The following is a 25,522-nucleotide window of genomic DNA, read 5'->3' as shown; positions in this document are numbered from 1 at the left end:
ATCTGTTTTAGAGAAGGCAGACAGTGGTCCTTGATACAGAAACATCCCTTCATGGGGAAAATACTTAAAACACTATGAATTTCTGGAGTGTAAGGCCCATCCCAAAACATAACTTTTAAAATGCATTCCAAGGAAAATACAAATAATTTTCTTTTTTTTAATTCCTAGAGTTCTTATACCTCTCCACTAACATGAAGAATTGAGGGTTGTCTGCCTGTGTTTATATCTAATGGGCTTTTCTTTATAAACAAATAGTATGCTATTTACCTGTCATTGACTAAGTCATTCCATTTCAGTAGATTTTAAAATGTTGGACATCGTTTAAGACTGATTACACCAGCTAGTGAATATGGAGTCTGCATTAAATTCCGTTGAAAAACATGTTTCTTCCATGTTAAATTACTGTCCAATGTACTACCTGGAGTATATAAAAAAGGGACGGAGTGCCTGGATGGCTTGGTCAGTTAAGTGTCCAACTCTTGGTTTCGACTCAGGTTGTGATCTGACGGTTTGTGAGTTTGAGCCCGGTGTCAGGTTCCATGCTGATAGAGTCGGCCTGCTTGGGATTCTCTTCTCCCTCTCTTTCTGCCCCCCGCTCACTCATGCATGCTCTCTCTCTCTCAAAATTAAATAAGTAAGTAAACTTAAAAAGAAAGAAAAGAAGAAAGAGGGTGGGTCAGTGGAAAAAGGAACAATGCAGCAATTCTGTTTTATGGGAGCTTACAATCTGAGAATGACAGACACCAGTCCTCCTAAAAGTGTGATCTCTTGGGGCACCTGGGTGACTCAGTCCATTGGGAGTCCGACTTCAGCTCAGGTCATGATCTTGTAGCTTATGAGTTCAAGCCCCGCGTCAGGCTCTGTGGTGACAGCTCAGAGCCTGGAGCCTGTTTCAGATTCTGTGTCTCCCTCTCTCTCTGCCCCTCCCCCATTCACACTCTGTCTCTGTCTCTCTCAAAAATAAATAAACATTAAAAAAAATTTAAAAAAAAAAGTGTGATCCCTGGACCAGAAGCCATAGCAATAGTGAGGAACTTACAAGAAATGTAGATTCTCAGGCCCCACCCCATTCTTACTGAATCATAGATTCAGGGTGGAGCCCAGTTATTTGTGCTTTATCAAGCATGTGTCTGAGGCAAACTAATGTTTAAGACATACCCTAATACAGTGATCACAATGTATGTCCCATATTACTAGCATAGTACTGACAGTGAGTTTTTATAGGTAGTCAGAGGACATAGAGATCACTGTTGGGCTGGGAAAAATCAAGCAGGAATTTCAGCTGGAAGGAAGACATTCTGTATAAAAAGACCAGGCTGAGGTGAGCAGAGAACTGAGAAAACATAGAGCATATTTGTGATATACAGTTAGCCATAAACCAGACACTGTGTTAGGTTCTTTACACATATTATCATGGTCAATCCTCACAACAACATATTATTCTTATTTACATGAGAGAGTTGAAGTTCAACATTTTACACAGAGAAATTTACCTGAGCTGTAAGACTTTAGAAAAGTAATAGTATGGTATTAAAAATATCTGAGGAAGGGCAGGTAAAGGGCTTTGAGTTCTACTCCATTAGAGTCCAAGAGTTGACAATTAAAATACCTTCTGTAAATGAAGAGTGAAATGATAAATTTGATGTCTTAGGAAAATGAATAGTTTGGAGATAGAAGAAGCTAGAGGCTTGACTAGACCCTGAGGAAGTTGTTTTCAATGGTCCAGATTCAAGGTAGTTATAAGTTGAGCTAGGAGAATAGTCATGAAAATGAAAAGGAAGGGGCATATTCAAGAAACCCTAGGAAGAAAGTAACTGTGGCTTCCAGCCGAGAGGAGAATGGGAGAGGATTTGAAGTTATGATGACTGGGAGAAATGGAGAGTCTCAGAAATCAACTAATTTAGCAGGATGAACTTGGATGACTTTTACTGTTTGTGATGTGGAAGATTTTGTTTGTTTTGTTTTTAGGCTAGAGAGAGGCAAAGAGCTCAGCTTTTAGATACACTGAGTTTGAGATGATGGTAGAACATTAAAGTAGAAATGTTCATCAGGAAGTCAAACATAGGCTCACAGTCCATGGTTGGAAACATAAACTTAGGGCTTGTCAGTAGAGAGGTGCTCCATGGGAGCAGCTAAAATATCCAGTAGAGAGTATGTGCCAAGAGAAGAACAGAAGGTTAAGAACAGAATTCTGTGGAATATCTAAAAGATCCTCATGTATGAAACAGAAAGAATAGAAAGAGCCTGATGGTCAGAGATGGAACATCCAAAGTAGTAAAGACAGAATGAGGACAGGGTGGAGTCCTGGAAGTTAGATCAGGGAGAAGGGTAAAGTCACCCACATATGGAGATGTGGGGAGAAAAGGGCAAGGCAACTATATTTGGTGATAAGAATATCATTAGTGACCTTCAAGGATGTAATTTCAATAGGGTGAATGGTGGTGGTAATGGTGATCAAGGAGGGAGTTGGAAGCAAGACTATAGAGTTTAAGAACATAGGCTTAAATTATGGAAAGAGCCCAAATGTCCAACTGATGAATGGATTAAGAAGATGTGGTATACACACACACACACACACACACACACACACACACACACACAATGGAATACAGATATCCTATGATATCTGTATACAGATATCCTATGATTTAACTCATATGTGAAATTTGAGAAACTTAACAGATGTTCACAGGGGAAGAGCAGGAAAAATAAGATAAAAATAGAGAGGGAGGCAAACCATAAGAGACTTTTAAATACAAAAGACAAACTGAGGGTTGATGGGGGTGGGGTTGAGGAGTGGGGAAAATGGGTGATGGGCATTGAGGAGGGCACTTATTGGGATGAGCACTGGGTGTTATATGTAAGTGATGAATCACTGGAATCTAGTCCTGAACCCAAGACTACACTGTAGGTTAGCTATCTTGAGAATAATTTTTTTTTAAAGAAATGAAAAAAAAAAAAAAACCACATGGAGCTTATCAGTATATGGAAGCCTCAAGTGTAGATCACATGTTCTGGGAAGTTTAATTATGAAGAAAAGGAGATCAGATGGGAATCGGTTAGTGGGAAGACTGGAACTAGGTAAAGATAGTTATCTATGTGTGAAATGCCATAGAGGGGAAAGGAGAAGAAGGGCTGGAAAACTGGAGAGGGCGAGATGGGACAATTGAAGGAACAAAGTTGTAGACAAGGTCAAAGGAAAGTGAATCATTGGCTCTAGAACAGCAGAGGAGGGATTAGAATCTTCCTCAGTCCAAGGAAAAGAGCAAGTTCTTGAGACTCATGAAGAATGCATGGAGATGAAATGTGAACAGGGGAGGAAACATAAGCAAGAAAATTTTGCTTTTCTGAGGCAGTGGAAGTGAGGCCACTGTGTAGAGAGAAAGTGGACAAGCAAGAGACATAGTTGAAGAATTCCTTTCACTATTTCTTTTAAGTGGCATCTGCCCATGAAACTTTGCCTAAGACACAGAGAGAGATGTGGTCTAGTAAAATGCCTATCACCTTACATTGTGACTTTCATATATCTGTCTCCCCTACCAGACTGTGGGGGTCTTTTGAGCCCCGAGACTTCGTTTCCGTACTTTTTAAAATCAGACAAGCTCAAAGAATAATATAACAAGCACATTTGTACCATGGAAAATTGTATCATGAAAAATTGACAGTTGCTACTTTGTCTTTCTTTTTTCTTAAGTAAACGCTGAAAAAACCCTGAAAACTTTGTCCTTACCACCACTCCCTGTTCTATTTCTTTCTCTTTCTTCCCAGAAACAAACTCCAACAAGAATTTAAGGCATATCCTCTCAGCCTATCTATGAACTTCTTTATCTATATCCATGAATGATATATAGTACTGTTCACTGTATGATTACTCTATGTTACTGTATGATGACTATATTTTTTTAATTTCCATATTCTATTTACCAGTTCTGCAATTTGTCTTTTTTTTATTCAGCGTTCATTGTGTTTTGAAGTCAGCCATGTTGAGATATACAGATAGAGTTCATTGCCTTTAATTGCTCTTATCCATTTTTGTATCCTCCATTTTTAGAGTAGCACATACAACATAGGTCCCCACTTAGTAAGTGTTCATTATTAGTGAATAAATTAGAATGAACAGTATAATAATTAAAAAAAATACTTTGTACAGTGATTTATAGTTATGAAATACTTTCATATATAGTCTCTTTTCACTTTTATTTGTGTATTTCCTTCCCAGGCTGATATGGTTTAAGGATAGTAATTATGTCCCATGCCTGTGCATTCTATTCCTAATGCCCATTTTGATGTTTGGCACTTAGTAACTCCTCAGTAAATATTGGTTGAATGAATGAATGACTCTCCACTATAAGCATTATTTTACTAAGGTCCATATTCTGAGTATCTGAGTGTTTTTCCAAGACCATGTGGTTGGAATCAGGACTAATAACCAGGTTTTCTGATACTAAAGCCAGTTCTCTTTTTATTACACCATTGAAAGAGCTATTGTAAGGACTATATTAGGGAATCAATAGGAAAGGAATAATTATAGTGAATTACTGCCCTGATGTAACCAATAAATAGACTCCATGTACCTGTGTAATTGGAGAAAATTAATAACCATATCCAGATCGAGGGCTTGAAATTTATCATAATCATTAACTTGGAATACTTAGTCACATGGTCTTTACACGAGGTTCATATGGTGAAGGAGATATGTGAATTATGAGGGTGGATAGTGTTGCAGGAGTGAAGGAATGAGCAGGAAGCAGTTTCATTCAAATAGAACTGCTCTTGCTAAGGTCACTGGTAACCTTCTAATTGCCTTTGACGATATATACCACTCCTCCCCTGACTTCAGTGACGCCTTCCTTCCTGGCTCTCCTCCACCCCACCTTCTTGTCAGCCTCCTGAGAAACTCTTCCCTAACACAGCAGCAGTGGAGTGGAGATCTGAAGAAAGTCATGAGCATTCTAGAAGAAAGATCCCAAGAACTGCCTCAGACACCCACCCATGCTCTACTCTGCCCACCCGGCAGGACTGGTTGATATTGATAAGTCCTTTTTACCCTTTGCTTGTCAGTTTGGGGGTCTTATCCCAGTTTTCTCACCAGAGACAGATCTCCACCACCTCTGGCCTTCATTGAACAACTCCTGCTTTCTGGGAGGCTGGAGAAGTCAAGGTCACTGCACAATGCCAGCTCTGGAAAGCTGCAAATCCTGACTCCCTTAATGGGCCAGAGAAGTTGAGGTTGTTAAGCAGCCTGAACAAAGGAAAGGTCTTTTAAGGAACTTATTTTGAAATATAAAGATAGTTTGCTTACATTCAAACTCCTATCTTAGTCATTTTTGTGTAACCATTGCAGTTTCATATATCACAGATGTTTAATCACACTAACAAATGCTTTTTTGGTAGAATTGCTGCTTGTTTCTTGTTGAATTGAGGCAGATCACAGATTCCTGAGCACATTGTTGCTCAAGGGGCACCCTTGCAGCTTTTTTGAGACACCCTCTGGGAGTTTTCAGATTAACCCCATCATTCCCTATAAGCATGGTCAACCTTGGGTATCTAGAAGACCTGGCATTGCCCCAGGACCATCCTTAGATTCTCCTTCCTTCCCACATCATAATTTGGTTGCCAGAATATTGGTGTTTCTTGAATAGTTCATTGAATTTGGAAGAGAATAAGATGGAGTGTTTACAATCAAGATAGTCTGGTATCCTTGTGGTGGTCAGCAGCATCCTTGGGGATCCTGTACTCACTCTAGATGGATGTGGAAATTAAACTCCATCAGTGCTTGTGTAGTAAACAAATAAGTGAGGACATTTGGATTAACTACAGGAAAATGAGTTGTCCGTGACACGTAATGAACTCAGCAGCAGCTATGGGGCACGGATGATGCATTAGGAAGAGTATTGGCTGGTTATTCTTTCCCTCCGAGTAGTCTCAGTGCCAAGGCCATACAAATTTATGGAACATACCCATAACGTTCAGCGGATGAATGGCATTTAAAAAAGAGAAATGAAGATGGGAAAAAACAAAAACCAAAGAAAAAGGCTATGAGAGGGTAATCATGAGCTAATACTGAGTCTTGAACATACATCTTCATTTTTAATGTGGGAGATAGCAACTCAACACTGAAGGGACTTGAGGGAGGGACAAGAGGGTCCCATGTCTGAGGATGGAGTTGATGACAAGTTGTAGCCTTTAATATCTGATGATGAAAAGGGATCTCCTTTCTTTGGGGTGAGTCCCCGATTCCCATTTTACGTTTGTGGCGCAATTAGCAGGACCCCTCTTCCCTTTGCTTGGTCTCCTCCGTTAGAAGAATGCCTCTGATATGTAATATTTGTTTGAAAACCCAAAGAAGCGTGTTTCCTTTTGAGGTTTGCCTTACTTCTTATGTTCTGAAGTTCGTTCTGGACCTCAGATTTTGCTCCGAGCAACAAAACCGGTTGGATTGTACCAACGTAACGGAGCCGTAATTTTAGCCAACTGTTGGGGGTGGGGAGATAGTTAAGGTGTGTCGTAGTTTCTGTGGTTTCTCTGTGGAGTAGAATTCCCTGCAAAGCTTTTCCATGTGGTGTTTTACTAGCTGTCTTAAAACTCTCTGATGCACGGAGCAAAACCGAATTAGGCTCATGTGCTACATCAGTGGGATGGGCCAAGGACTCTGAAAAACGAAAGAAAAACGATCAGACAGCCAACCTCAGAGGCTAAAGCATCCAAAGAAGATCGGCAGGACATAGCCAAATTCAAAACTAAAGAAGCAACCAGCTCTTTGAACCCATTTTTGCCGAAGTTTCTAGGGGAAATAAGAATTATTTAATCTATTAATGTTTTACCTTTGCACGGTACGTTACAGTTTACAAAATGATCCTGGGTGTGTTTGTTCAGAGGAGCCCTGAGAAAAACCTTTGGAAGCTTGTATTATTAGGCTCATCTTTATAAATGAGAAACTGAGGCACAAAGGTAGTTCCAACGTCATTTGTCTAAGAAACCACAGAGACAGAAGTGAACAACACTTCAAGGCTCTGTGTCTTTGCACCAGAACTTCAATAATTTTAGTTAGTGACCATATCTAATGTTCGTGAAGAAGGAAAACCAGCCAGATAGCATGTACGTGCACAGTAAAGATGGTTCTGGACGGCTGAGCTCTCATCAGTGAACAGAAGACATTACAGTGCCGTCTACCTATCAAAGGAATATGTCCTTTCTTTACTTCAAATGCTCCATGATTCAGAGGCATAGTTCCTTCTGAAGTTCTGAGTGCACCTGATAAAATGCCACATACTTAGCTGTCCTTCCCATTCTAAACATGTGTAAAAATTTCTCCTTACTGTGTGGTTTTGGCTGCTAAGTTCAAGAAACGTTTATTGAATGCTACGATATGCCAGGCCAATGAGCAAAGTAGGAAGTTATCTAGGTGGTATGATTCTAGGGGAGCCTTTTCCACTGGCCCAGACCACTGCTAACATACCCCCGTTAGCAGGGCATCCCTTTGAGTTAGTCCAGGAGTCGCTCAGATTCTTTTTCTGAAAATGCAGATAGCATGGAGAGAAAAAAAACCCAAAAAACTCTAAGATGGTCCCAGTCACTAATGCTGTGGGGTATATTAATTTGTCTAGTTAACAAATCAAGTATTAAGGCCCTGAGCTGAATAGGAGGCGACGTGGATAAATTGCATTCTGCTCAGGAGAAGTGGGTGATGAATTCTAGAAAGCCCTGTAAGGGGCCCTGAGGACCCAGAATATAGCCACAGGCCAGGGACTTGTCTGATCTGGAGAGAGAGGTGCATGAACGCTCTCTATCAAAAATAAACTTTAATCACTTCGTTTTTGTTTTTAAGAACTAGCCCTGCGTGGTATCTGGGCTTTAGGTCTGCGTCCATACAATTAATCAGATTAATATTTGCAATTCACATACCAAACGTGTGATCGTGTTCTTATTTTTTTAAGCCCAGTGAGCGGGTCTCCGTCTCTAATGAGAATTAGTCCGGTGCAGCTGTCTGCCCCAGCCCTCTGTGCGGCTTCCTCCGAGCTCACTGCCTCCTTGGTCACCTCTGCCCTTCTCTCCTGACTCCGGCCCACATCTCTTGCCCAATTGGGGATGAGTCCGTGTCTCTGCCTGGCCTCTTCCAAGCTCAAAATGATTTCAAGCCCCCTTCTGCCACACTCTCGCATTTTTTCCCACAGCTCTGCAAAGACCATACCTTTAGAATTTTAAGCATAGTATGTTCGTGACTTTTGCCCTGTCTTCCAAGGACCTAAGATGTTTTAGAAGTATATCAGTTAATAAGTTTATCATTATCAAAGAGAGTTATTCTACAGATTGTCATTCAAATTAAGGTTTTCTTTTTCATGATACAGCTGTTGATATTCTGCTTGATTTTTTTTCTTGATTCACTCATAAGCTCTCCCTGCTGGGAACAACATGTATGGAATAACCATATTTGTTTTAATGGCTACCAAGAACAGAAGCCCCCACCAAAAATAAGATCCATGGTGATGCCTATGATCATTCCTAGGTGCTGTGCTCAGAAGGGCCTTCTGTAGGTTTACTCATTCTGTCTTCACAACAATCCCATGAGGCAAGTACTGTGGTTATCCTCATTTATACCTGAGGCACAGAGAAGTTAAGTAACCTGCCCAGGGACACACAGACGATGCATTAAAATTTGAATCCAAGAAGTCGGCCTCCTGAGCCCAGGCTCCTAATCACTATGCCACGAGGACCTGCACCTCTCCAGGAGGTCACTGAAGTGTGAGGGAGTCTCGCCGCCTGTGGGTGAGAGGTGCTCGGGGACCAACCTCCCCCCGACCCCGCCACGGCAGTGGTCCAGTGAGTCAGATGCCTGAGTGGAAAAGTATCCCCAAGGTGGTCGGGAGGAAAGGAGAGCCTTGGGTTGGGTTGGCCCAGCTCTTGCCGTAGTGGCCTCTCTCTCCTCACTCTCGTCTGCTTTTCATAAAGCTCATTTGGGAGGATAGCACTTCAGACTGGGTCACACCAGAAACAGCATGGGCAGACAATATCACTTCACACAGCACGCGCTGCACAACATATATGGGGGGTGGGGAGTGTGACAGATGGAGAGAAACTGCTTGGTCCTCAGTATTTTTCCAGAGACGGTCTTGGCATCTCTATGTCAGTCTTAGACGCATGGGCCTTCCTGGGGCGGGGCCCTGACATGCTGGTAAGTGTTTACCCACCGGTTCTCTAGGGGCAAAGCCCTGATTCATGGCATTTAGCACTGCTGTCGTTTCGATACTCCCACCATGGGGGGATTTCACGTTGTCGCCACAACCTCACCGGGCAGTCGGGAAGAGTGGGGGCAATCGGACCCAGAACACTCCTGCTGAGGGTCAGAAGGTTAGGACGGATGGGGCAGCGATGCCCCATGTGTCAGGTTCGGATTCTGCACATCTGGCCCCTGATACCCTGTGCGGCTTCTGTCTTTCCTCCCTCCCCGCCTCACCCTAATATTCTCTGGCCATAAAATCAGGCTCGTAAGAATTTCATAAGGACCAAGAAAGAGAGTCACAGGACTTGCAGCCTGTAGGCAGTTGGGTGGAGGGCAGGAGGGAGCAGGCCATGGAGGTCCCTCTTGTTGGGTGATGGGAGAAAGCAGAAAAGAGAGGGAGGAGTGGTTTTATAGTCCATGCATGTTTGTATGTGAGTCTTTGGCTCTTCCCCTCTTATCTGGAAGAGCTGCCTCCTTCCCCTACCATCTGGTTGCTCGACTGAGCCACTCCCAGGAAACCTGTTTTAGCGGAGGCACAGCTGCAGGGCCTAACGCCCCAAACCCTTGTCACGGACGCCTGCCATAAACCATGCTGGATCAGATACAGCCTGTTCCCCTCCTAAAAGGCCTCCTAGCTGCAGACCGTGTGCGCATCAAGGTTTCATGATATGCTACCTTCTAGTGCCTTATGATTTCACAGAGCCAAAGTCTCGCCATCCAAGCACATTCTCTGTTGCCTTAAAATATTGATCAACAGATATTTATAGAGAGCCCTGCTCTATTTCCCAGTTACTGCTGGGCACCATGAGGTACAGAAGCGATTCAACCTAATTTCTGACCTAAAGAGCTCATGATCCAGTTGAGAACACATGACAGCCACATGAACCAATTCCTAAATAAGGAGCAGCTATAATAGTATGATGACCACGTCAGACTACAGTATTTATCAGAGATTGTGAGGCATCTGTAGTTAGAGAAGAATGTATAATAAGAATTTGTTTAGTAAAGGCAGTCAAAGCGGTGAGGTAACTGCATATCCTGGGAAATTGTATTGTTCTTGTTTGTTAGATAACAGCATGTACCCATTTTTAATCTATATTCCTAACTTTTTTATAATTACAACCCCTTTTTAACACATACGATTGTAGCAGCCGGATCTATGTAATAAAAATATTTCTTCTGCTGGCCAACAGCCCACATTAACACTCTTTTGCTGATGGAGATCCAAGGCTCCTTTTGAAGGAAAAACCTGGTATGAGAAAGACGTTCACAAATCCCTGTCCCCTGGCAGTAAATCTACTTAACAAGAAGGTCATCTTTTCAGTGGAGTATCGACCTAAAGTACAGGTTTGCTTATCTGGATGGTGTTCAATAGCTCTGAAAAGAATTTGACTCCTCAAATGCCTCATCGGTTTTATTCGGGGCTTGTACATCTCCTCCAAATAAAAGTTGTGACAGTTCTTGTTTCATAGAGCTCGTCAGGATCAATCGGTACTAGGTAGCGGACCGTGGGAATCTCATGGCAGGTCTCTGAGGGCAGAAGGCCCCCTGACACAGGCCAGCGAAGGCAGAGGGAGAGACCACGTGTGTTGTGTGGCATTGCCATTCCCCTACCTGATTATTTGTGCTAATAGGAGGAAGCTATCACGTTCCCATGGGCCAAAAGCTAGTTTTCACTTGTTTTTGAAAGGGTTTTTGTAACTATCTTAGGAGGTAGGAATGCCGAAGTGAAATCTGGAGAGTTTGCCATATAGGAAAGGCAAGTCGTTATCAATCTACCCTGTGTGTCTGGGACAGTAGGTGCATGTGAGACAGCCAGGGTCGCTGCATTAACGTGAATACTTTGTCGCTTCGGAAGGCTGGGATGTCTGTGTTTGGGTTAAGACGCCCTGCTGCTAAGCTTCAATTAGGTGAGGCTGGTAAAGTAAATAGAAGGTAATGGATTGTGTCCATACATGACTTCATTCCATCCTTGGAATGACTTTATCGATAACTGCTGGAGGGCAAGACTCAGCTGTAGCTGTGTCCAGTATACCTCCAGGCAACAGAGAGCTGACTTTATTTGCTAAGGTGTTTGAGGTGTGCCCAGGCTAAAACCCCGGATCCTTCACCATCGGATACATCCAGTGTAGTTTTTCTAAGACGATGAATGCTTTCTTTGTCTAGGCGTATGCTAAGAGTTACCCCAAACTTCTTGAATTGTGTTAAACAAACCCTCCTACGGTGGCAGTTGGTCAGAACTCACCAGAGTGCGTGCTGTGTGTTCATTTCTCCCCTATGGTCTGTCAACATTTGTTTTCTCTGTACTCAATTTCTCTTGGTGCCCTGTGAACCCAAATTTAAGGACTGTGTTTAACGGCATGTTGGCGGGCGGGGGGGGAATACGGGCGGAGGGGTGTTTTTAATAGCTTTTTACCAAATCTGTGTCCCATTTTTTCCAAAACAATTTCCTATTTCTAAAACTGCTGCCAGTTCACGGAAATTTGTAATCTACAGTTATCCTGAAGTCCCAAGAGAAAGATTCAGAAATGATCTCCACAGAGCATTGTTCATTTAAGGATTCTTCCTAATTAGACCCCAGGGCAATGACTTGCTTTTCATTAGTTGAATATTGTGCATTTCCTGACATGTCGCTGCCCCCTAGTGCAGCACGCTAGTGAGTGCATCCTTCTCTGCAGACATTCTTGATTTGCATTATTACTGTCTGATCAGTCCATTTCATGCTTACCTGGGTTCTGGCAATGTGATTAGACACTAATCCATGACTCAGATAAAGTCCTTCATGGGTCCCATTTTTCCAAACAGATCCTATTCCGGGAGCAGGAGTTTGGTGGGCTAGCGAGTGCAGATGAGAAAAATGGAGTTTCAGCTGGACTCTCCAGACCCCTTCCAGTGGAGAGACCGGGCCCAGAATTTTCAGCATAGTGCCATGAATCAGAGGAACAGATCTCGTGTTAAGGTGCATCCAGGGCAAAGTAAAGAACACTCGGCTTGGAGAGAGACAAGCTTAGGAAATTTCCTTAACCTCTTTGAGCCTTTGTAAAACTATCATCGATTCAAAAAAAAAAAAAAAAAAGTAATCTTAAGATGTCTTAAGGATTTACTACATCATCTATTTTTGAAGGTTTTATACACTTTAACATGTGATATAAATCTTCATCTATTATGTTTACTATGAATGAGGTAGCCATTAGGTGCAATTTAAGGATTATGCAAAGGCATTCTGACCCCAAAGGCTTGCTCACAGAACCGTTTCAAAATGATCACAAAATTGTAAGCCACGTATGTGGTCTCCGTGCCAAACTGACCTTGAACAAGTTGTTTCACTTCGTTGGGTCTCTGTTTTTCCATCTATAAAGTATTAGTGCACCTATTTAAAGGGATTACTCAGGGATTCAATGAGATAACATATGCCTGGCACATGGCAGATTTCAATAATTGTTAGTTCCTTCCTCCTCCTCCTCCCTTATTTTTTTCTGGTCTGAAATAGTCAACACCTGCCTTTGACACCTGATACTAATGGGTAGATGGTGCCTAGATGGTGTACCGTGATGCCCTCTTTCTGAATTGTCCCCCAAAGAGTGGAGCGGCAGTCCTTCCTTGTCCCCATCAGCTTTCAAATATTGGCGAGGACATCTGCCCTGGGGAGGGGATAAGGTAGAGGTGGTCATTAAAATCTTCAGTGTCAGGAAGTATAACTGACAGGAAGCTGGGGGTATTGCCTGTTCAGGAACCGTGTACTTTCTTGTGAGAATAAAAGAGATTTTCCTTCTTTAATGATTATAGTTGCAGTGTTGACTGACTGGGGGAGCAGACAAGAGATAAGAAAGGCATCCAATGCGGGAAAGGTCATTTGGTGATAGTGGAATTTTTTTTTTTTTTTTTTTGTCAAAAGAATACATTATAAATGTCATACCTACTTTGAAAATCAGAATATTAAAAAAAAAAAAAAAAAAAAAACAGATGCTCAGTCTTCCCGTGGTGAATTAGCAAACAAACGAAAAAGGTCTTAAACCCAATATAACAGAGGCAAACACATCGAGCCACACCTACACGTACATATGCACACACACGCACATACTTTGTAGGTAAAATACACATTTTTCTGCTTTCATGTGTGGTTTTTGTTCTGAATGCAACATTGGTGGGTGTTGTTAGGTAGTTAGTAAGTTTCTGTGGAGAGAAGTAAGAGACCTTTAAGGATACTGATTATTCGATGCTAAAGAATTTGCACTGAGGTCTTTTCTCCCTCCTAAACCCTAGTTCTGTCATCACCCTGACCATGGACTGGACAGAAACCACAGAGCACCACAGAAAATTATGCAATTCATTAAATTTGTGTAATATCCTTTCACCTCATCGTAGACGTTGTTTTGGAATCCATCAACAAGAAGTTTTACTCTTTTTGAATCAGATTTCTAGAGCAGAGCTAGAGGGACGTTAGGTATTACCCTGTCCGAACTCCTTTATTTTATAAATGGGGGAAGTAAGGCCTAGAGAAGACACGTGGTTAGTGTGCCCCCCTTTATTATTTATCTCTCTTTCCAAATGTCTTTATCAAGTTTGCTTCTTCCATCTCCCCATAGGATTGTGAGTGTGCAAAAGCACTAGACCTGGTGTGCCTGACCTTGACACCCAGCACCGCACAGTGGGTAATTCAGTGAATTCCATTCTTACTCTCCAGCCAGCTGCTTCTTCTCAAGAGAATTTATCATCATAATAGACAGAGAAAGGGATTACTGAATAAGAATATTGTAACATTTAGTAACATTTCTTTAAATTATTTGATGCAAATTTCATGTCCGAGTGTAATATTTTAGCCTATGTCTGGGAGTGGGGGGAAGTATTCGTTTGTGAATTAGCAATGAGATTCTCGTGTTACATGAGGAGGAAGAACTGTGTTCTAGTTCCGTGCTTTACCAAAACTTCAGGGATTAAATTTTTACCCCATATAAAAGCCCATTTGGCAACTCATTCAATGTTACCCAATATTCAACAAGAGTTTATTGAGTTCCTACTATGCTCCTAGCACTATTTACAGTCTTAGGATGTATCAGAGAACAAAACAAAGATTTCTGCTTTCAAGATTATTTCTTAATATATATTTGTAACATGAAACGAACTATTTCTTCCTAATACCAAATTACTCTTGGACAGCATTCTTGTGAAAGCATGCCATTTTTAAAACGTTGTCTGCCTTAAAATTAAAGGTCTAGTTTCAAAAGAAAATGGGTTTTTTTGGTCGAGTTACATGAAATTTGGTGCAACACTGCCGCCTTGCGGCCACTTGAGTCAGAAATTTATACACACTACGCTCAACGCTTACCTTTAAGGTAGGGCTTAAAGTGAAAATTACCTTGTTTTTTTGGTGGAAGCCTTAGACACAAAACCTACCCAGGAGTATTTATCATTTAATTCCTTCTGGTTTTTTTTTTTTTTTTTTTTTTTTTTTTTTTTGAACAGAATGATTGGAAGGGCTCCATCGCTTTTGTAGTTGGAAACCGGATTGAGGACGATCTTCCCATTCGAGCATTGACTCTTGCCGTCCAGGTCCCTCAGCGCAAATTCTTCAGTATCGTATCATGGCAAGACATTCTACAGCAGGTACCTGTCCCTTTCACCTCTAAGCCCCTTGAAGACTTTTTTTTTTTTTTTTTTTTTTTTTTTTTTTGCCTAAAATAACAGAGTAAAGTAATAAACTAAATAAGACTTTCCTATTCTTGGGCTGTTGGGTAAATTTGGGTGGATTCTTTTAAACAAAATTTAGCTAGAATCAATGTGAACTGTTTAATCGGGAAGAATTAGTTTAGGCCCATGAATATTGCCCTTTCTACACGCATTCATTTGACCAAACCTCTGTAGCCATCCCAGACTCCCTGCTAGGCTCTTTGAGGAATTATCTATTTAATAAAAGATTGAATAATAAAAGACTAAACTATTTACTGTTCTAGGAAAGTCCATAACAAACCAGAAGAATTAAGTCTACAGAGAAGGCTAGCTGTCAGAAGTCAGAGAGGAATGACAACATAGGAAAGTCCTGGCAGGTGGTGCATATGCCTGTAACTACTAACAGCTTTACCAAAGTGCCTATAAATTTTTTACTTAATTAATGAATATCTCTTCCTTGCTAGGTTTCCCAACCCTTCAAGTCGCCTAAGTATTTGAAATTTACATATACCTAACTATTCTTTAAGTGCGCTTCTCTTGTTCGTCATAGATGAATTTGATTTTCTTACAGATCAATGAATCAAATGCCCTTCTTGGAACTACATCTAAGAAAGCAAAGAAACCTGTAGGCAATAGTGCTCCCTTATATTATGAGGTAGGTGAACATCTTTACTGAAAAGAGTTTTGTAATTTTTAGAAAATGAGAACTGAAGTGGTGATCTGATAGTCACTTTTTAAGAAGTTTTTAATTCATTCTTTGAAAGCAAGTTCTGGGTCCTCATTGGAGCTGCCTGAGGGCAGACACTTAAAAAAAATCTGTCTCCATTCTAACAAAATCCCTCTCTAGGAATAAAATTGTAGATTGTCGACACCATCCCTGCATCCAATTGAAGATTATAAATCAGAAGTTTTTATATTCAAAAGAGTTGGGTCATACTTTTTCATGGTAATTATTAAGTGTGTGATGATATTAAAGGGAGCTGTGTTATTAGTGTATTACAAAGTATTAGTTTCACCAAAGGAACAATGTAAAAATGCCCCAGAAAGTGTTTCCTGTACAAGACAGAGACACAGCTGTTACAATTTTCCATCAGTTTGTGAAATTTGGGCACACTTCCATCCTACTTCAACCAACATGAAATAATGATAATTTTTAGATTAATGGTCCATTCTGTCCCTAGCAGATGCTTAACACAAAAGTCTGGCCTGGGTGACCATTGGGTTTATGCAAAGACTTAGAACTCATGCTCAGTACAAGGGGATTTCCTCTCCTGCTGCCTTGTTAATATCGAACTTACAGCTTACGAGAAGCTATAAAAATCCAGTGATTAATTAGAATATCACTTAAAATTTGTCAGGCACTGTTTTATGGCTCGTCAGACTGAAAGCATAAAGATTTTTGGATCTTTCTAAGACAAACTTGTTTGCACTTTATTTCAGTGATCTAATAAAGTTTTTATGTGTCTCAGGTCTTGGATGATTTCCTAATGGCCGCTTTAGTATTGCCTGAGTACTATCTGAACAAGTTTCATTGGATTTATTTACGCTTGACAGTACGGTGGATTTTACAACATTAACTCTTGCCATCCTACTCTTACTATCACAAAAAACTGATTCTGTGCTGTTGGAGTCAAATAACGCACGTTTCCCCTCCTTTTATGATGCTCTGGATGTGCGTGCTCCAGTGGAAACATTATGTGATACCTGGATTTAAAATATTGGAAGTTTTCTTCTGAAGTAGCCATAGAAAACCATGTCCAATTCTCAGGCCTGGGACCAATTAGCCCCCAAAGGACTCTTTCTTCTTCAAAGATGCTCAGTAAAAATCAGAGATGATAACAGGCCAGTTTTGATGTCTAATCTGGACAGACATTTTGACTTGGATGTGGGATAGCACAATGTTACAAATCCAGAGTTCAGTTAGAAAGCCATTCCTCTCCAATATGTGCTGTGGCTCTGGGTTGTGAATCCTTCACTCAGGGGAGGTCCATTTCACATCTGGCTCTGCCACATTCTTCCAGTGGAGCATTTGGGCACTAAGCCTCCCACACCCCCACACATACCCTTTTCTGAATGGTTCCAGAAGAAAAGGGAAGGGAGAATGAGCACCACAGAGATTGGCCCTTGGGTATACCAGACATGCATCAACTCCAATTGCTTCAGTAAAAACAGATATAGAACATGAAACAAATTCAGGCTCTTGATCAGCGTCAGCCGAGGACAGAATGCACATCGGGAGAAGAGGGCACATTTCCAATCTCAGTCCCTTCACGCTTAGGACATGTTCAGAAACTCTGTCACTTGGTACCTCACCCCAAGTGAATTGAGAAGCTGCAGGCCGTGTCAACTGAGAACTCCAAGGTAGTTGTGAGCGGTGACCATGAAAGAGGCGCAGAAGCCAAACTCTTTTGGGACTTGTGTTTGAGGCTTATGAGTCTATTTCTGCTTGAAGTCTTGCACAATCTGTAGCAACTAGGACACATGGCACAGGTCAACTCCCCAGGAGCCTCTTTGGGGAGTTTTTTCTCAAAAGAAACTCAGCAATGGGGAAGAAAAGGTCACCTAAGAAAATCACTTATGTGACATGTGATATCCATAGAGTTGTGTCTCCTCCATTTTGGAAGGAGAACTCAAGGTAGACACTATGAAGACCATCCACTTACGTTTACTTCTATTGTTAGGATACCCTCATTGGCCTTAAATCAGAGCCTAGTTGTTCTCACTTTAAACATGGTTCTGACCAGTTTGGCTTTCTGGTTTCCTTGCCTGCAGTCAATTAGGAGCAGCAAATTAAAGTGAAATGTCACCACAGTGCAGTTCATCCATGAGTAGTAAAATAGCGTCAGAACCACATTACATATTTCCAATAACGACTTGCGATGTCTGGGCCAGCAAAGACCGCATTCCTAAGTGATTTGCTCAGGCTTTCACTTGGATGGCTTGGTGTTGTGTACACACAGCCTCATTTTGAAATTGTGTAATTTCCCCTGAAACTTTAGAGTTCATCGAGCCATAGTATTGTATATATGAGAGAGTCTTTATTTGTAAACCACAGTTCTTTGAAAATGTGCTTAGATTTGTGCTAATGTAATTCCACAGAGACATAGCTACAGCCCATTTGTTCGTTCACCATCTCTTGTCGGAAACTATGTTCTGCTCTATCAGGAACTATTCTAAGGACTCTTCTGGGAATGGGAAAATATTCACCTTTGTGCATAGTCTCAGGGATGTTAGCTATTACTTTATTATAGTAGTAGTATATTATTATTTAATATCATTATTTAATAATGATGATGAAAATGATGATGATCCCATGCACTGGCCTTACATACGAACATACTTTCTAGCTTGTAATCCTATTTGAGGATGCGGACTTCTATGAAAATGGATATACAGATATTGTCTGTATTATATAATGACCAGTTTTACCAAATAGTGGCATTTTACCAAATACCAAACAATTAACAACTACATTCTTGTTCAACACTAGGGGTTTAAACACTATCTAGACAATGGGTGGTGGGGAGAGATGAATATTATAAAGACTGTAACTTCAAGAAGCTTAAGGATTAGTTATGGGGAAAAGGGGGGAAAATATATCCTAACACACAATAAATGGTCAACAAATGCTTATTAAAAGAGTGAACAATACAGTGCATCGAAGTCCCTAAGAGACAGATGAAGTGTCATGGGCATTCAAAGGAAGATGAGCTTACCATTAGCTACTGTGGGGTGATGGGTGAGATTAGAGGAGCCTTGTGGAGAAGGTGGCATTGGGAGGGAAAGCAAGCGTGGCTAATTTTGATCTTGAACATATATTATGCCAATTAACCCATATCACAATTCTAAAAGGAAATGTAAATATCCCCATTTTACAGATGGGGAGATGAAGGCAGAGAGAAGGTAGGAAGTTTACTAATTAGAATAGTGAAGAACTTGAGTTTGGCCATAGTTAAGTACATAGCCTCAGGTTGTTCCTCTTTACCACAAACCTGGTACTTTTCCACTGGGCTCAAATCTGTCCACCCTCGGATAGTAGGTCCTGGCGGTCTTGACATAAGTAAAGGCATAGGAGAGGGAGAAGAGTGAATGTGTGCTAAATTTGTAATTAGATGGTATAAGATATACTCAGTAGGAAAGGGAAATCCTATACGTATTTGAATTACAACTTTAAAATCCTGAATATGGATATCTATGAGGAAATATTTCAAACACTCCATAGAATCCATGCTTTAAGATACACTCTTGGGCTTAAATTTGTTTACTAAATGTGCACAAATATTTGGCTGCATGTGTCTGTTTTATGGCCCACATAGAGAATCTGACTTGTTCATTTGCAGGTTTATTCAGTCCCGACCAAAAGTAAAGAGGAAAATATTAAGGATCATTCAAAGCTAGGTGCAGTGTTCCCTATGAGAGAGGTCTATGCATACCTGCAAAGATTCTCCCACCTGCAATTAAATCTGAGACACAGTATGTGTGCATTATAAGAGATGCACAAATTTTGGACTTTGACTTTGTGACTTTGATAAATTAGGAAGAAAAAAACTACCAATTGGACAGGTTTTTTTTTTTTTTAACTTCTCTGAAATCTGGGTAAACTGTCTTAAAAGTTTTAGATTCCATCCCACGGGTGTCTTTATTTTGTGATGGTGAATATCATACCTTCTACCTAGAAATGAGCGTCCATCCACACATCCAGTGTTTGCCTGCCTGTATGACTTATTTGGAAAAAACAAATGAGGTCACCACAAAATTTTTTAAAAAACACAAAAGTTTGCTGAAACAAAAAAGTATCTATAAAGAATAAAAGTATTTATGGCCTAGTTGGTGATTGGCTTATTTTAAAAATTGATCAATTCTATACAACAAAGATCCTGGACAATTTGCAAGATTATGTAATACAGTGTGATTTTATGAACACAAATAATTATTAGTTTTCCTCTTTACTCCTATCGGTAAAAAAAAATAATAAGACCTTATTTTTTAACTCATAGGTTTTAATTAAAATATTTTTATGGGCTTTTCTATTGGGAGATCATTCTGAGAGATCATTGAATATGGGAAGATTTGTTTCTGATGTTAGATTTGAAAGTAATGAATCAAATGCTGTTAAAAAATATATGGGTTGCAAATTTTATACATAAAGATCTAATTAGTTTCATCACGTTTTTAAGATAGTTTGCTGGTATATTGGATTAGTATCCCCAGATGTAATAATTTCATTTTGTTGGTTCCTATTTCTATGTGTGTAGATATATTCTTCGGCTCTTTCCCGAACGCGTATTCATAATAATTCACAAGTAAGAACACAGACTTAATTATAATCCAGTTGCCTCCCTTGTCCACATTTCTAATAGGAAACTCATTCCTTTGACAGTGCTTCAAATTAACAGTCTATTCAATGGAATTGGAAGCCCTTATTTTGGGGGGGGGGTGGCCCTTGTCAGAATGAAAAATGGAAAACTCATGCTTCAGAGATAGAAACAAATAATATGTGAAAACATTTAAGAGGTTTGAAGTTATTAAAATGGCAGATCTACTGGGAACAGAAAGCAGTATGTCATGGAAGAAACGAAGGAAAAGGGAGTCAGGAAGCATTCTCTGGCCTTTTCAATCCTGCTTTTTAAAACAAAACAAAAAAATTCAGGAAGAATTGGAAGGTAGCCAACCTAATGCCGTTATTTCATAGAGCTTAGGGATACACCAGGAAATTACAGGCCAGTTAGTTTAACTTCACTTGTAGGGAAAGTATTAAAAACTGCTGCAGGAGATCAAGTAAAAAGATGCTTAGAAAAGCACAGCTTGATTAAGGCAAGCCTGGCCAGCGTGGTTTTCGGAAAGGGAAGGTCATGTCTTAGGAACTTGTTGAAATTCTTTGAAGCTATTATGGCCAGTACAGTCTTCAAAGAATACAGCGAGGCCCAGGATCTGCGTATCTTTTCCGTTCCACGCCAGTCCTTGAGGGACGCTTGCAGAACGTGGCCCACATCAGGGCCTCGGTGCCCCGAGTTTCGAAACCACTATCAAAATAGTAGAAAATAACCTCCGATGGAACATTTTTAAAGCTGGAACCAATTAATACAACCTGATATTTATAAATGTAAAATAAAGACTTGGAACAAAATTTAGGAATATTGAGCTGTAACAAAGAAGTACTACATTGGGACTATAAAAACAATCTGGGGAGTTACTGTGCCAAAATCTGGGCTTTGGAGGCATTTCTCGCCCGAAGAAGGGAAAATGACGAGAAGTCACAGTGCTAGAAATGGTTGTAGGGGAAAGAGTTATGAAGAGTCACAACCAAATGAATTTTGTCAAGATGGGAAAAGGAGCCGTCAAATGTGTTAACAACCCCGGGCCTCTACAGTCCTGGAGAAGGCCAGAGCGGCCCAGCGGAGAAAGTTTAGTTGAGGCTAGTCAGTGAGGGGGTGGAAGTTCATGGCCTCCATTGCCTCAGGAATGGGTTCCTAGGGAGTGAATATATTTGCCTCTCAGATTGGAAACCTGGAGTTCTGTTTTCAAAGAAAAGCACAACTCAAGCAAAGGCGTTGGAAAGCATCCAAATCATGCCCCCCAGCTCTTTTCCACCCTGGGGCACAGGCGGCTGGCCAGGCCCATGCGTTCCAGGAGGAGGCAAGTAGTAGTCCCTGGTGAGGAGTGGAATCAGAAGCTGAGGCCCCTGGGATTCAGCAGCAGGAAACATACACCATCCAAGTGCCATCCAAGTGATAGAGACGCTGGTAGGACCTTCGGTCCATGGGAGAACTTCCAGACAAGACAAGAATCTAGTCGAGAATTCCAGGACATAGATCTCACTGGAGAAGAAGCCACAAGAACAAAGCAAGGTTCAGCTTGTGTGAAGGGCAGCCATCACAGTCTTAGCTGGGATGGATTCTGGAACTCCCCCAACACTCTACATTCCACGCCCACCATGATTGGAAGGATGTCAGGGAGGGAATCAGAAAGACTATATCATTCTAGTCCTGTACCTAAGACTGTGAATAATCTGTCTTTATATATGGCAATAATAATAGTTATGATTTATTGACTCCTTCGTTTATTCCAAGTCTCATGTGCTTGGTGCTTCACATGTATTAGCTAACCTAATCTTCTCAACAGCCTGCCAGGAGGTACTTACAAATGGTGAAAGTGGAGCCTCAGACAGGTTGAGTAACTCAGTGACTCAGAAGCCTCTGTCCCCTCTGCTTGTATCACATAAAAATCGAGGATAAATAGTTGAGATTCTGCAAGTGGTTGTTGTGGTTTAACATTTCTTGAATACGAGCTACTGTTAGCAATTAGAATTAAGCTCTAAAGCTCTCAGTCATTCTGTGATATGTTTACTGCTCTTCCTGCTGCTCGGGCAAAAACACTGGTATATCTGTATGTGACAAAGCTGACAAACAACCTTAGTCCTATTTTTTTTTCTTTGAGCCACAATGATGAGTAGCTCCTGCCCAAACGTTTGGAGCAACTGGGACTTCTAATTCTTACAGTTTAGATTTATATGGTAAAGGTGACTAAGTCTTTCCTTTGGGAGAAGGAGGATGGAAGGATGGGAATTGAGAGGGAAGTTAATACATATATATGCATTAGAGATAAAGGTGTGGAAAGAAAGAGACCTGTCTGAAATCTTACACGATTTAGTGAGAGTGAATTTCATCTCCCAGAGTGCCTTCTGCTAGCTTGGTGAGACATGTACTTACTGGTTAGATGCACTGATCCAAACCAGTCTGCCTGGGCTCATGCTCTGATTCCACCACCTCCTGGCTATGAGATCTCGGGCAAGTTCCTCTAACTCTGTTGTACCTGTTTTTTCCTCTGTAAACTCAGCGTCCATGGTGGTATCCGCCTCACCGAGCTGTAGTGGTGATAAAATGGGATCGCAAATATAAAATACGTAGCATAGTCCCTGTCCTACAGTAAGTGTCCATTAAAGTGTAGCTAGTATCGTTTATTATTATTTTTTTAATTTCTATTCTCAGTCATCGTGAATGTTGGAGTTTTGGACTTCAGGAAGCATGAAAGAACTAGAAACGTCTGTGAGCAGGGTGTTTTATTTTTAATTTTATTACAGTGAAAAACACATAACATCACATTTACCATCTTAATTATTTCTAAGTGCACAGTTTAGTGGAGCTCAATGTACTCACATTGTTGTGCAACCAGTCTCCACAACCTTTCATCTTACAGAACCAAAACTTTATATCTAGTAAACATCTCCCCCTTCCCCACTTCCCCTAGGCCCTGACGGCCATCAGTCTACTTTTTTATTTTTTCTATGAGTTGGACAACTACAGATGCCTCATAGGAGTAGAATCACATAGCATTTGTCTTTTTGTAACTGGCTTATTTCACTTTGCATAATGTCTTCAAAGTCCATTCATACTGTTGGATATGTCAGAGTTTCCTTCCTTTTCAAGCTGAATAATATTCCATGGTATGTATGTATAATATTTCACTCATCCATTCAACCATGGGTGGGCTCTTGGGTAGCTTCCATCTCCTGGCTATTGCGAATAATGCCGCTATGCCATAACTTTGGTATGCAAATTATGAGCATGTTTTCAGCAAGTGGAATACAATTAATACAAGGTAAGTTTATCACTAGGTGAATGAAGAGAAAAAAAAGGCAAACTAATGGTCAAAGGGTATTTGGGTTGGGGCGCCTGGGTGGCTCCATCGGTTGAGTGTCAGACTCACGACGATCTCACGTCAGGCTCAGGTCACGATCTCACGGTTCGTGAGTTCGAGCCCCGCGTTGGGCTCTGTGCTGACAGCTCGGAGCCTGTAGCCTGCTTTGGATTCTGTGTCCCCCTCTCTCTCTGTTCCTCCCACATTCGTGCTCTGTCTCTCTCTGTCTCAAAAATACATAAACATTAAAAAAAAAAATCAAAGGGTATTTGGGTTATTCCATTATACTAGTCTTCGTGGCCATGATGGAAACTAATACACATTCTTCTTCTTTGTTATGTCATGTAATGGATAAATATGACTGAACACCCTGAGGGATAAACAGCAGTAGTAACCATTTCTAAAATAATAATTATAATAACAACATCTCACATGTAGATAAAAAGAAGGATTTCAAGACTCTTTCATTATATCTTCACACCTTCATGTGAGCTGAACCAAATAGCCAGTAGTATCTCCGTAGTGTAAACGGGAACATGGAAACATAGGAACCTTAAATGATTTGTTCCCTGTCGCCAGCCAGAGCTAAAATGAGTGTCAGTCCTCCTGATTCATAGTCCAGGGCGCCACTCCACACCCAACAGAAAGCAAGCCTCACTCATTAAGAATTTCTTGTTGATTCTTGTATTTTCCACAAGACAATTTTAGACAGTTTATAGATACAAAATTTGTATTTTGTTAAACAGATATTTTAATGTGCATTAAAAATAAAAATGGAATACTGACTTACAAAATCCCCAACTCCGTGGCTTAGGATAGAGCTCAATTTTTTTTTTTTACTTGCTTTAAAGTTTAGAGGAAAATATTAGTTGCCTAATACAGGTGGTACCCAGCTTTGGCTAAATCATCAAGGGATGTTCAATGACCAAGGTTTAGGAAATGCACAAATATTTGAGCATCTATTATGCACCAAATCTATGACTGAGTTTGCCTTGGTGAATAAAACAGATATAATTCCCTGCCCTCACACAGTTTACATCCAAATAAAGGCAGGAATTAAGCAAAGCTCAAACAAGCAAACAAATGTATGCATGATTATGAACTGGGACCATTGCTTTAGATCAGAGAAAATGCTTTAGACTGATTGGAGATGACCTGGGAGACAAAAAGGAGCCAACTGGAAAGAGTAGGGGAGACTATTCAGGCAGAGTGGGAAGCAGATGCAAAGAACCTGAGGCAGAAAAGGAAAGGGAAAGATGTTGGCCTGTTAGAAGATCAAGAGGCCACCGAGCCTGGAACCTGGAATGTGAGGTAGAGAGGAGCAAAGGTTGGACCTTCGGGCACTATTGGGTCCTTGTTAGGAAAGAGTTTGCATTTTTACCTCATAGGAAATGGGAAGCCATAAAGCCCTTTAAAGGGGGAAAGTGACACAATCTTGAGTTCTTTTTAAAAGAACTGTTTTCCCTGACTTAGTAGAGGCTAAAGCCTGGGATTGTGATGCCTCCCATTTTGGTTTTCTTCTTTAATATTACTTTGGCTCTTCGGAGTCTTTTATGGTTCCATACAAATTTTAGAATTGTTTGTTCTAGCTTTGGGAAGAATGCTGGTGCAATTTTGATTGGGATTGCATTGAATGTGTAGATTGCTTTGGGCATGGAGGAAGGTACTTGTTGGGATACAACGGGGTGTTGTATGGAAACCAATTTGACAGTAAAGTATATTTAAAAAAAATAAAAATTAAATTAAAAAAAAAAGTTTTCCCACTGCTAAGTGAGGGCCAAATTGGGATGGGGCAGGAAGCAAATGTGGGGGTGAAGAAAACGCTTAGGAGACCCTGGAAGTATCCAGGTGGAGACAGAGAGTGCAGACAGATTGGAGGTACGTTTAGGGGGAAGGCTCGGCAGCAGGGCCCCAATGTGAGAGGTGAGGGGTGAGGGACAAGTACGCATCAGAAGAGACTCCAAAGTCCTGGCTTGGGAAACTGCGCGGAAATACCTT

The 25,522-nt window shown here is 40.9% G+C and overlaps 1 protein-coding gene across 6 annotated transcripts in view; it reads left to right on the top strand.

The window, feature by feature from the left end:
• SPAG17 (sperm associated antigen 17) overlaps positions 1 to 25,522 on the top strand; it is a 239,608-nt gene that overhangs the window by 17,952 nt on the left and 196,134 nt on the right. For all 6 annotated transcript variants that reach the window (XM_042953607.1, XM_042953611.1, XM_042953606.1 and 3 more), the window contains exons 2-3: positions 14,684 to 14,824; positions 15,459 to 15,542. In XM_042953607.1, coding sequence (XP_042809541.1) covers positions 14,684 to 14,824; positions 15,459 to 15,542 — 225 coding nt within the window. The remainder of the gene's footprint in view (positions 1 to 14,683; positions 14,825 to 15,458; positions 15,543 to 25,522) is intronic.

Source organism: Panthera leo, chromosome C1, assembly GCF_018350215.1.
Source record: "Panthera leo isolate Ple1 chromosome C1, P.leo_Ple1_pat1.1, whole genome shotgun sequence".
Lineage (NCBI taxonomy): Eukaryota > Metazoa > Chordata > Mammalia > Carnivora > Felidae > Panthera > Panthera leo.
This window is presented reverse-complemented; position numbering and strand designations above follow the sequence as displayed.